At 34.5% G+C, this 12,280-nt stretch overlaps 1 protein-coding gene across 3 annotated transcripts in view; it reads right to left on the minus strand.

Moving 5' to 3' along the window:
- Nucleotides 1-1,129: 1,129 nt before the first annotated feature.
- Nucleotides 1,130-12,280, minus strand: part of CCDC50 (coiled-coil domain containing 50) — a 101,895-nt gene continuing 90,744 nt past the window's right edge. For all 3 annotated transcript variants that reach the window (XM_053564894.1, XM_053564895.1, XM_053564896.1), the window contains 2 exons: nt 8,864-8,970; nt 1,130-7,019 (listed from right to left, as the gene is read on the minus strand). In XM_053564894.1, coding sequence (XP_053420869.1) covers nt 7,000-7,019; nt 8,864-8,970 — 127 coding nt within the window. In that variant the 3' untranslated portion in view covers nt 1,130-6,999. The remainder of the gene's footprint in view (nt 7,020-8,863; nt 8,971-12,280) is intronic.

Genomic DNA, 12,280 nt, shown 5'->3' on the forward strand with positions numbered 1-12,280 from the left:
GCAACTACATCTAGAAATTGTTTAGAGATCAAAAGTTGAGATGGATACACCGACTTTCTTCATCACTGGCCCCTCTTAGCATCTTATAGTGACTACAGACATCATTTAGAGGCCCTATTGTATTTGCCAGAGAAGAAACTGAGGCCTAGGGAATCTCTTCCAGGAAAACCAAATAGTGATCTCTGTAAAAATCATTCTAGCAGCCACTGAAAATGCTATCTTATTTTTAAGATTTCTGCTAAATTTCTGCAAAATCAGTTTCAACATCATTATTCTAATATCCATCCATTTTATCAAACTCTGTCTAAATGTCTACAATGTATCAGGTGTACTACAAACTAAGTTGTAGTCATGGAGTCTCTGATCATTAGCATGGTTCTATAAACATACACTTACCCTTTTTTTCCCTCTTAAATACATCAATCAAGCCACCAAACACCACACATAAAACAAAGCTGCTTCTCTGATTCATACTTGAAGTATTTGGTAAGAATAAATATACTAGGCATCAGTATCATGTTGTACATGTTTATAGAAAGCGGATGAAACCAGAGTAAGAAGAAATTTTACTATTTCACACAGACATATATTAGGGCTATTTTGTAAGAAAGAAAAAAAAAATCCAGTAATATTAGCATAACTTCATAAGTCCTTGACTGAGGTAAAGAAAGCATGAGAGAGAGACAATTGACTTAACAAATTAATGACTTTATTAAGAGAGAAGGACAAGGTTGGTGTTTACCTTGGTCAAACCATACAGGAAAACAAAGCACACAGATGTATACAATACTTTGGCTTAAAAATTATTCGTAACGTCAATGTGAGACCTGATGATCAATAAATCAGATGTGATATAAGGTATAAAAAGTAAACCATGAAAACATAAACTTGCATAGATGAATTAACGTAGATGTACAACTGGCATTTCAGGGAGGCTTGAGCACTGGAGAGTGACTTAGTGGTGGTGCCCACGTCAACCTCCCAAAACACATGACTCATGAAAGTCAACAGCACCATGTTTCCCACTTTCCTCCAGGAGGCCAAGAGCAGAACAACTTGTGCTGTGCGAAGGTGAACTGCAACAAGACTGTTTCCATCGGCTTAGTCCAGATGGGTACATATTAATATACATACACCCACCAGCACCCACTACTGGTCCCCTATAAGGCATCCACAAAGTGTCTCTCACAGTTTTACTTAATCTCTAGGTAGGCATGTGGTTGGAGGTGGCCTGTTTTCTGTCCTCATATAGGCAACCATATTCCATGAATGTTCTGTTCAGTTCCATGAAATAGCTACTTCAAAGCTGCCTAAACCTCAGGGGCTTGGCTATAAATCAATGAGCACTTGAGATAGTTATCTCCTTTGTTTTATACACATCGCCATACCAAAGAATTTGAAAGTGTCAGGCCACTGTGTAGTCTCTATTTCAAGAGACCACTTTTCCCAATTTTAAGAAAAATGACAACATCGCCTCAAATTTCCTGAGCAACTTGATTTATATGAGCAAACTATTATATTTTTAATTTAGCACCTCTTCAAAACACAACATGCTGGCATATATTTTTGTTTTAGGAAATGCCATTACAGAGAATTCTCACTTTGGAACATCATTTTTATACGCTATCTCCCCAATATACACCTATTCTGAGAAAGGGTATTTGGCTTTCAGTTTACAGCAAATGCTGAAGTTACAGCCTATGGGGCCTTCATAGACTAATTTAATCAGAAGTACAAAAATTTTGACATCAAAAACCTTCTTACCAAGTTTATCAGCAAGAAATTATTTTAGGAATTACAGTCTGAAACTTCAGTCCAATAAAAATGTATCTTAAGTAAATATTATAGTACATTCTCTCAACTGTCTTCACTGTTCTTTATCTTGCTCTTTTAGTGAAGGAAATGTCACTCAAACCCTGTCTTTCAATTTTTCTATTCTTTATATAATGAACCTCAGCAATGAATAATAATAGAGTACTAAGCTACACAAGTAATTTTGCCTTTATGTAATGTGACGTATTGAAACTAGCATAGTGTTGGTTCTCTATGCTATGAAAAATTACCCAAAAAGAGAAAAACATTTTCTGGTTTATCGAGAATATACAAATGCATATTGAGTCTATTAAGAACATGTTCCTAGGGAGTGTTCACATATGGAGATAAAAGAAAATGGTTTTTAGGGCCATCTATTTTCACGAAATCAACATGACTGCATTACTTTGTGGCATCAAATAAAACCTTTAAAAACCACTGTGGTGTCCTCCTGACAAAGCAGAAGTTTTTCTGGTTTATTTTTTTCTTCAAAGTAATAAAATAGAAACACTTCACATAAGCAAATCTCCCATTTCGAGTAAACATCTCTATTTTGTTTGGTTTCTCCTTTTTTTGTTAATGGTGAGCATATCAATACACAAGAGTGTTGGTGAGATTCTTACAAATAATCTGAATGTCTTCACTGCACAAAAGAACCTTTGTAAATATCTTCAAGATAGTCACTACAGAAAAGGATAGTCAACTCTCAATTATTCAGGAGGCGATCAGCTGGTGGGAAGGATATGGCCAGGAAATTCTCATTCTCCTTCTACTAGTCTTTTTGGTCAGACCACTGCTTACCAGAGGTTGACAGATTGGATTAAAATGATAGACCTATCAATGTTACAGGTCAGCCACCGCTCTGTAGGAGAGTAGGTTCGAAGCTCCTGATGACAAGAAAGCTTGGGGATCATCTGTGAATTTTGTATCTCGATGGAGAGTTGACTATAGTTCACACAAAGGAGAAGTAACGTTCACCGGCTTTGGTTAGAGTCAAACTAAATCAAGGCAATACTGCTCCTCACAGGCACTGTTGGCACGAAGTGCAGGACTCGTCAAAAAGGTGACTGTGAGATTTTCCCAGTTTACCCTTTCTTTCTTGACTCCTTTAAAATACAATTTCAGCATTTCTAATGATAGCTGTTAAATGCCAGGAGTAGCAAAAGCCTCTGATTCTTCCCTTTAATAAATAGTCTTACATATTATCATGAACAAAAGCGATTCTTCCACCAAGATTTGGATGACACCGTGCCCCAAACAGCATTAACAGGACAGCCTCCGTTTTGCGTCTACCTGCCCATACTACCTAGCATGGGCTAAGAAGAAAAAAGGATTCTTTTACTAATAAGATAAGCAGATATGGCTTTAAGACTCACAGGCACCACCAGAAATGAGGACACAAGGGGATCACTTTATATCGTCACTTCTCTGACTATAGAAGAGCTCTAAGTAATGAAGAAAGTGCTGTGAAAATCTTTTTTGTTTCTGTTGAAACATCAGGTTTTGACTTGTTGTGATTGTTTCTACAAAGCCTATGCTGTCAGAATACGGCACACTATGTACAGTGAAGTCTACCTGAACAGTGCTTCCTTTCAATGTTAAGGCTCCCTACACAAATGTTGTCTTCTCAAAAAAGAAAAATTCCCTCCCTGCCAGCTCTGTTCTCTTCTCAGCCCTTCGGAAAGCTGTGTACACAGGGTTCTTACTCCTTTATTAGGCATAAGATCTTACAGCCCATCATCACAGTTTATCTTTTAAGAAAATCATCACTAAATCATGATTCCTCTTGATATTCCCAAAGTAGTAGTTTTTCCACAAAGGCAATGCTCCTTAAAAATCAAGGCTTTAAAATGTTAACCACTTTAGTGGTTAAGTCAATGCACCATATTAGAATAGGTATTTCCACTTTGGCACAACATAAAATTTAGAGAAGATCTGGCAGTATTAAACAAAATTAGTTACCAGTTAAAAACTAAATATTTATATACTGAAAAGTTCCAACTTTGAGGAAATGAGATGGACAACAGTCAGTAATGAATTTATTCACCGTCGAGTTCAGCTTCACACCAAAGCAGAGAAGGAAAGGGGAAACAGGTTGGGTTCAGAATTTTTTGGAGGGAGTTCTATAAACGTAAGGCCCAAGGTCAAACATTTTGAAAAATGTCGACCTAGATCTACATGGCCACTGCCATTCTAAAAAGGTTTTCCACCTGAGACCATCTAACCATACCTTTGTTTTCTAATTTAGATGTTTCTCTATGATCAAAAACCATATAGTTTTTCTTTTACAGTTCATGTTGTTGCTGGTTACTGTAAAGTCACTTGAGAAATGGTAATTCAATAGTACACAAAGTCACATTCTAAAAATCTCAATGTTCTTTTAAAAGCAAATGAAGTAACTGGCCATTACTACAACAAAAATCTTGTATAAGATTTTCAAGAATAGAGTCAAAATCTTTTCCAAGTCAAAACATTTAATCTGATTCTATCTAACCTCACTCCCAGGCAAGGATTTACACAGGGGGTGTACATGGCAAGCAGCCTTATAATAAAGCTCCATAACATCTTGTGCTTATTCAACAATACTGCTGTTAAAGGCGCCTGGTATCCAAAGAACAGATATAGAAACAGAAAGGTTTTCCGAGGCCAGAAGTATTAGTTTACATGGTAACATTAAAACATAGTATATGTGGGCCTAAAAATTAAACTGCACCATTTTCCAGAAGCAGGAATAAAGTAAAATAAATGCTTCCACATTTATATAAAAATGACAAAGAATAGAGAACACAGTGAAGAGTATCTGGCAGTTCATTAAAATACAGTCACTAGTTGCTACTATAGTGGCAAAGATAATTATCACACTATTGGAATGACAAAAAACAAGAGGATTTAAGTGATTGAGTGTGATTTCTATTTCCTTATTCATAAGGTAATAATTACTCTGATACTCTTAAAAAATGCTTGCTTTACAAAAAAATAAAGATACGATATTTTAAAATTCTTATTTTTAAAAAACCTAAAAAAAGTAACAAATATGTAATAGAGATGTTGATTGGATATCACAAGGGAGATACCACCTTTGGTCACTACGACAGGTGATACACTAACATTCTGGTTATGTATTAAGTGGTTTAACATTTTTTTTTTGAATGAAGTATCTCCAGTTAACATTTTATAATAATAAATATGATTGGATGAAGTACATGAGAAGCAGATGAAACACATAATTTTTAAGGTAAAACTGATCATTGTATGAGATAGAAAAATAAACATTTATAAAATAAAAATATGGCAAATGGTATTGCCCATTTTCCTAATCATCAAATAAAAATACATGTGTTTCTTCTTTAAAGATACCACTGAAAAAACCCTTTTAAGAACAAATCATAGGGTAGCTAAAGAAAAATACAGCATTGCTATAATTCAGTAAGGCCTAAGGTTTGAATATCAAAAGCACTATCAGGAATTTAACTTAAGGCCAGGACCTCCATTCTGTCTCCCATTCTCTAAATAAACAAAGATTTTTCTTTATTCATCACAGTTATATAAAATCCTGTTGTTTTTCCTTTCCATTTCTCCAAAATGACTATATCCCTAAGGAATAGAGATTATCTTTCTGGATTATCATGTGCCCTGAACTTAACTCTTAGATCCCTCTTACTCAAGTTCCTGCAATCCAAAAACTTTATGAAACTAAAAATCTTTCCCAAAACAATGATCCAAATCCACTCTGAGAAACTGTTCTAAATAGCTTCCTGAATATTGCCCAACTTTACAGACTATGTGAAAAGATAAGGCAAACAGAAGGCAGTTCCCAATGCGGGAAAAAAAATTAATAACTTTTTCTCCAGTGACCTATGTAATTCTTTCCTAAACAAACGCCATCTTGAAATGCCAAAAATGTCAGATTCTTACAATGAAAAATACAGCAAGTGAAGCTGAAGAGATATAGTATATATGTGCAGATGTGTGTGTATATATATATACACACATATATATATGATGGTGTGCTTGTATGTATGTGAGTGCGTGTGTATACAGCTTGACTGCCACTTATGTTAACTAAGAAGCATGGAAAAATAAACATTTCCATGAGGTTAGCAGCTATATACAAAGACTAAATTTCTTACAGCTAAGTTTAAAGGTCTTACACAAATGAATACAATCTCCATTAACAAATGTATAAAACCAAATATTTGAATAAAGAACCACTTTATGAAATTCAACTTTGTTTTGAATTAATCTAATTACCAGCAGGTTAAACAAAACATTATTGAGAAGCTGCCAACAAATACTGCTATGACATTAAGCAAGAGAAAAACTTCAGTATACTTCCAGAGAGATGGCATCATTATTTATGTAACTGTCTTCAATTCCATTTCATGGAATTTCATGAAATTCCATTTCATTCCTTGGCTCTACAAGTAAATGTAAAAAAAGAGAAGAGATATAAAGTTTTCACTTGCAGTTGACTTTGCATAGATCTGAGTTAAAACTTCACAGAATTACATTTTTGCCAATTAATACTAATAAATGGTCCACTGCCCTTGCTACTGAGGAAGCAAGAGAAGAGCAAGTGTTAAATAATAATACCTAGGCCATTTCTGTAGAAGGTTTAGAAGGATATACAAAATCCTATAGTCCATGCAATCAGAATAACGTATTTCAATTGTTACAAGTGTTTCTTTTTTTAATACTTAATGGTTGTATTTTTTTTCTTTTCCTGAAGAGTACAAAAAGCCAAGGCTCTACCCTTCAAAAAATATCATACACTAATGCACCGAAAAGCTATTTCATATATTCTTTTATTCTGCATTGCATCCAAACATCATTTTTACTTTGAACATTCATCTCCATAAAATTCAAGTTGCTAAATAAAGACTAGTCCCTAGTTACTCCATACCTAACAAGACGGCATTTGACAGAGCTCTTAGACACTATGTCCCAGGAAGTCTATGTAGCACAGAAACGGCCAGTATTCAGAAGCAACATTTTCTTATACTACCCAAGTGATCACAAGTAATCAAAATATAAAATGAATTAAAAATATTCACGGTCAAAAACATTTGAGGATAAATCCCAGGAATGCAAAAATATGGGAAGAAAAAATAAGTTGTGAAATGAATTCTGTATCATCCAGTAATATTTGCTATAGTGAGTCCATTTTTGAAGCAGATTCCTAGGTTTTTACTGCTTATAATGAAAACCTGGGGAGGAGAAGAAAAAAGGAAACACAATTAAAAAAAAGTTTTTTAAAACTTGACAGTTTTAAGCCCTGCCCAGACAAAATAATCCATCTTTATTTCTATGTGGTTCTTGATTGTAAAATATTTACATATAGAATCAATGTATTATTTTAGCATTATGCATTAAATGTATGTGAAGGACAATAAAAAGCATCCCCTAAAAAGTGATGAGAAAAACATGAGCCACTGACAGTTAAATTACGGATGATAAAAATGCCACCAACTGATGGAACTATGATGGGCGGTTGCTCTGATAAACTCATCCCATCTTTTAAATAGTGTCTTCTGTTTTATTCCCAACATTGAATAAATATTAAATGGGAAAGGGAGAGAAGCTTTTTAAAACATACAAATGCCTGACAATCCCATTCGCAAACCATAATCTACATTGTCACCTGTGCAATGGTATTTTTAATGACAGTAGAAAAGATAATTTAAAAAGATTTCGGGAGACTATCCTTACATTTGAAAAAGGATAATAAAAATCCTGAGCTTTTTTTTTTTTTTTTGAGACAGTATCTCCCTGGGTAGAGTGCTGTGATGTCACAGCTCACAGCAACATCAAACTCTTGGGCTTAAGCAATTCTCTTGCCTCAGCCTCCCAAGTAGCTGGGACTACAGGTGCCTGCCACAACGCCCAGCTATTTTTATTGTTGTTGTTGCAGTTGTCATTGTTGTTTAGCAGGCCCAGGCCGGGTTCAAACCTGCCTAACTCAGTGTATGTGGCCGGTGCCCTAACCACTGAGCTATGGGCACTGAGGCCTAAGAAATATTTTATTTTGAATTTTAATTAATAAATTTTTTTCTGTATATTTTTTTGTTTATTTTTGAGACAGAATCTCACTCTGTTGTCCAGGCTAAAGTGCCATGACCTCGCCCTAGCTCATAGTAACCTCAAACTCTTGAGCTCAAGCAACCTCCTGACTCAGACTCCCCCACTACGCCCAGCTAATTTTTCTATTTTTAGTAGAGACAAGGTCTCACTCCTGTTCAGGCTGGTCTCAAACTCCTGAACTCAAGAGAAATTACAGGTATAAGTACCTGCGCCTGGCCTATTAAAATTCTATTTTTTAATTATCTATTTTTGAAATTAAAAAAAACACTTAAGATGAACTCCATTAGTTAATAAGACCTAATATATCTGTAAAGTCTATTACAATCTGCAAACTTCTTTTACACATTTTATCCTATAAGATACATATCTCTCACACTTATTTAGATAGCCTCTATTTTGTAGATGAGGAAATTAATAAGAAACTACCTATTATTTCATTTTATAACTCCCAAAACAATGCACATAAGTGAATATATATCCTTAGAAAAGCAAATACATGCAACTACCTCCATTGGAGGTTGGTTCAATTTAATTATCTATATTCTTTCCTCACCTTTGCTCCATTTTTCTTTTGCCTACGAGTTTTGTGTGGGAGGTATGCATATTTTAAATCTAATTAATGGAGTCATGGGCAGATGGGAAACCAGAGCCAGGATAGAAACAGCTGTCCTATAGATCTAAATGGAGGGCACAATCACACCTTCATAAATCCTAAGAGGAAAGTTATCAGCTCTTTCCAGTGGAAAATGCAAATACACAGAGAATCTTGCATTTATTCTGAGGGGTTTTGTATTCTGGTTTTTGTCTTTTTATTTGTCTGTTTTAATAAATGAAGAACACTACCAGGATATGCCGAGAGGAAGGCAACTTATTTTCCACTTTAGTGATCAGAAGTCAACATTTGAGTTTTCCACCAATGTATGAGGCTTGTAATAATGGCCCTGAACTCAACCATGGATACTCTTCTTACCTTTGTGAGAGGACTCTGATTTTGAGAAATGGCGTGTGGAATTCTGCTGGTTTGTAAAATGAGTGTAATCAAAATCCTCAGCATCTGTCATGGTAGGCGGTGGTGGCCTAAAAGGAAGCCAGAACTTAAAGAAATACTCTAAATAATGTTCGCTGCAATTTCACCTCTCTCTGGATTGGATGGTAAAAACATTTCTACAGAAATGAAAAGCCAGATGCTTTAGAATTTGCACTTTATTTTCAGGACAACTGTAAAAGCTTGCATAAATTATTTTGTCTTATTGTTCCTGTTTTGATGAATGTGATTCAATTCAGAATATATTTTTCTCAACAACTATTATGTATGAAGCACTATGCTAGATAAACAAAGATTAATGAGATACAACTGCTGCCATTAATAGGAATACACTTTAGTAGGTTTTACTAAAGAGGAAGAAAAGAAATAATAGGAAATAAGGAAGTAAAAAGTTAAGGGAAAAAAGGACCCCAAAAAAAGGAAGAGAAGAAAAGGAGACAGACAGGCAAGGAGGGAGGAAACTCTAAAATTTCATGAACCAAGTTCCTTTATCCACTAGGTGGCGAAGTAGATCTTAATACAGCTGCAACTTTCCACGTAGTATATTTGCACTTTTTATGTTAAAGAAAACAAAATGTAAAAAACAAAATTCGGAAAGTTTTACCAAACTTTTTATTATTTAAATTACTTACTATAAAATTTTACAAACACTTGGCAATTTAGGATGAAGAGCAAAACCTATTATTCTTGTGTTTTCCCAAAGGTATACCCAGATTTTTTCATTAAAGCATAGATTGAGATGAGGTTAAGATTTATCAAATATATAATCATGTTGTAAGACATTTTATGCAATTATATATAAAATATAGAAGGCATAATAAATATCCTGGGGTTTATAAAGTTAATAGTCAGTTTGGTACCATGAGCCCAGTTATACAAAAATAAAGGCTTTCAAACTGTTCACCCTACACCCAAGTAGTAAGTCTTTTTCCTGGGTATTCAGATCTAGAAGAGGTCAGCATGGATGGACACTTGTGTATGAGGCCTGAACTATGGGATCTAAAAAGATTATCTCAATTATCTTTCAGGACAAGTCTGTATAGTAGTTATTATATACGTATTTCAGAGTTAGATTAGGTTAGAGACAAGGTAAGTGATCTATTTAAGTTCATACAGCTGTTAAGCGGCAAAGCCAGTTCTCAAATTCAACTGGACTTTGAACTTCAAAACCAGTGTTCTTAACTGCTCTACCATTCTGTGCTGCATTGGGGTGTATTTCTATTAGGAGCATCAGTATCTGTATGTAAGACTGTATGTATGTGTATATATACATGTATGCATCTGCATTTATATTTTTATATGTATACTTTCATATGTATCTATATCTTAGACTTTCAAATGCCCATTGAAAATAAGATCTTTTATGTGTATTTTTATATTTTCATGCATTTGCTATACACATAATGGAGTATAGTGACTAATGCATTTTTTTCTTGTTTTTCTCTTTGAATCATTTACAAATTATTAAAAATTAAATGGTGTTTTTCTTTCATAAACTGACATTCATAACATTTACCCTGAAAAAGGATTTTAAGACTTAGCAGGAAGAACAGAGACAAATCAATCTCACTCCAGAATTAAGGAATTTAACTTCATGAAACATATAGGTGGCTAAAGAAGTGACATAAACCCCCCAAAACAGGGCTGGTAATCTGGGTGGTAGAGTCTGTTCTTTATTCTTTCATTAACCTCATTAGGCAATCAAAAACTGGAAAGACACAAGCTGAGTGGGACTCTTAAAAACACTCTGTAATTACTGTCTCATTATCAACTGGTCATCAAGGAAAAGGACGCTAAAGTTAGAAAGTGGAGCACAGGATGCTGGCAAGTTCTCTGGGACCTCCCTGTAAGGATGAACAAACCAATCCAGGATGCCCTCAGTCCTCTCTGGGAGCTGTGCTGTTGTTTTCAGTTATACAGTGAAGAGAACAAATCTTGGTTTATTGCTATTATGGTCCTAGCAAATTATTTTGTTGCGTTGGAGACATCTGTGTAAAGTTAAGGGTATTTATATCCAAAGTTAACCAGTCATTTATTTTGTAGTTTCTGTTGTATTAGGATTACCTTATTTCCTACTATGTTCATGAAATAATTTTCATCTTTAAATCAGTGATATAGCCAAATGCCCTCCAGAATTAACTTCAAAATTCACTTTTTAAACCTGCCTAGATCCCCAAACCAGGCTGTCTCTCCTTATGCTCTTCAACCATAGCACTTAACACATAATAGTTACTTAGATAATTATTTGTTGAGATTAGAAACTTCATGAGAACATGAAAGAATTCATTCTTGTGACTGATTACCCTAGTTCTAAGCAACTATTAAAGTGCTCATAAATGAGGTTTATAGAATCTTTAAGTTTTCCTAAGAAAACAATGAAAGTAAAGTATCATGTATTAGCACTAGTATAACATGCTATAGTTAAAAACCATTTGAAGCTTAGTTTGAAACTTTTTCCAATGTAGAATTAATTCAGATTGCTAACTGGTACTCAATTTCCTTAGGAAGTAGACAACTGTAATGGACGTGTTACCAGCTCTACATGAGAATCTGTTTCTCCTCTGTTACCACTATTACTATGCTGAAGTGATAGACATCTGACCTAGGAAGCTCCATGTTTTTCCATCCTTGAACCCACTCTCTGTACCAGTAGCTAACTAAACCTTTCCACCATGATTAGATGTGAAAGAGAAAACCAGACTCTAACCAGAAAAGACATATTCAGATATTAGGTACAGATATCTATATGTCCAAGATATTTAGGCTTGAATTATTAACTATGAAAATATAAGTTTCATAAAATTCTTAATTCATTTTTGTTTTCCCATATAAAACAGTCTTTCTATAAATATTATTTAAAGACAAAGATACCTCTAACAACAAAAAGATTTCCATCCTAGTGGCCCTAAGTCACTTTTCACTAATTTATAATAGCCATTTTTAATCTATTTTCATTTGATTATTCGTTCTTTCAAAATGCCAAATATTTTTAAAGTACCTATTACACTCCAGAAACTTGTTTTCAAGCTTTAATAAATCTTTTTATCTATTTATTTATTTATTTTATTTATTTTCTTTTTTTTTGAGACAGAGCCTCAAGCTGTCACCCTGGGTAGAGTGCAGTGGCATCACAGCTCACAGCAACCTCCAACTCCTGGGCTCAAGCGAGTCTCTTGCCTCCGCCTCCCAAGTAGCTGGGACTAAATAAACCTTTTTAAATAGCCATCCCAGACTGCTCTATCATATCTGCTTTCAAAGTTATTAGTATTCTAAAGAGGCCAAGGACTTTGAAGATTAAAAAATAACCCTGAAGATGATTTGAGCTCATTTGGCTAAAAAAAG

Source organism: Nycticebus coucang, chromosome 16 (genome assembly GCF_027406575.1).
Source record: "Nycticebus coucang isolate mNycCou1 chromosome 16, mNycCou1.pri, whole genome shotgun sequence".
NCBI lineage: Eukaryota > Metazoa > Chordata > Mammalia > Primates > Lorisidae > Nycticebus > Nycticebus coucang.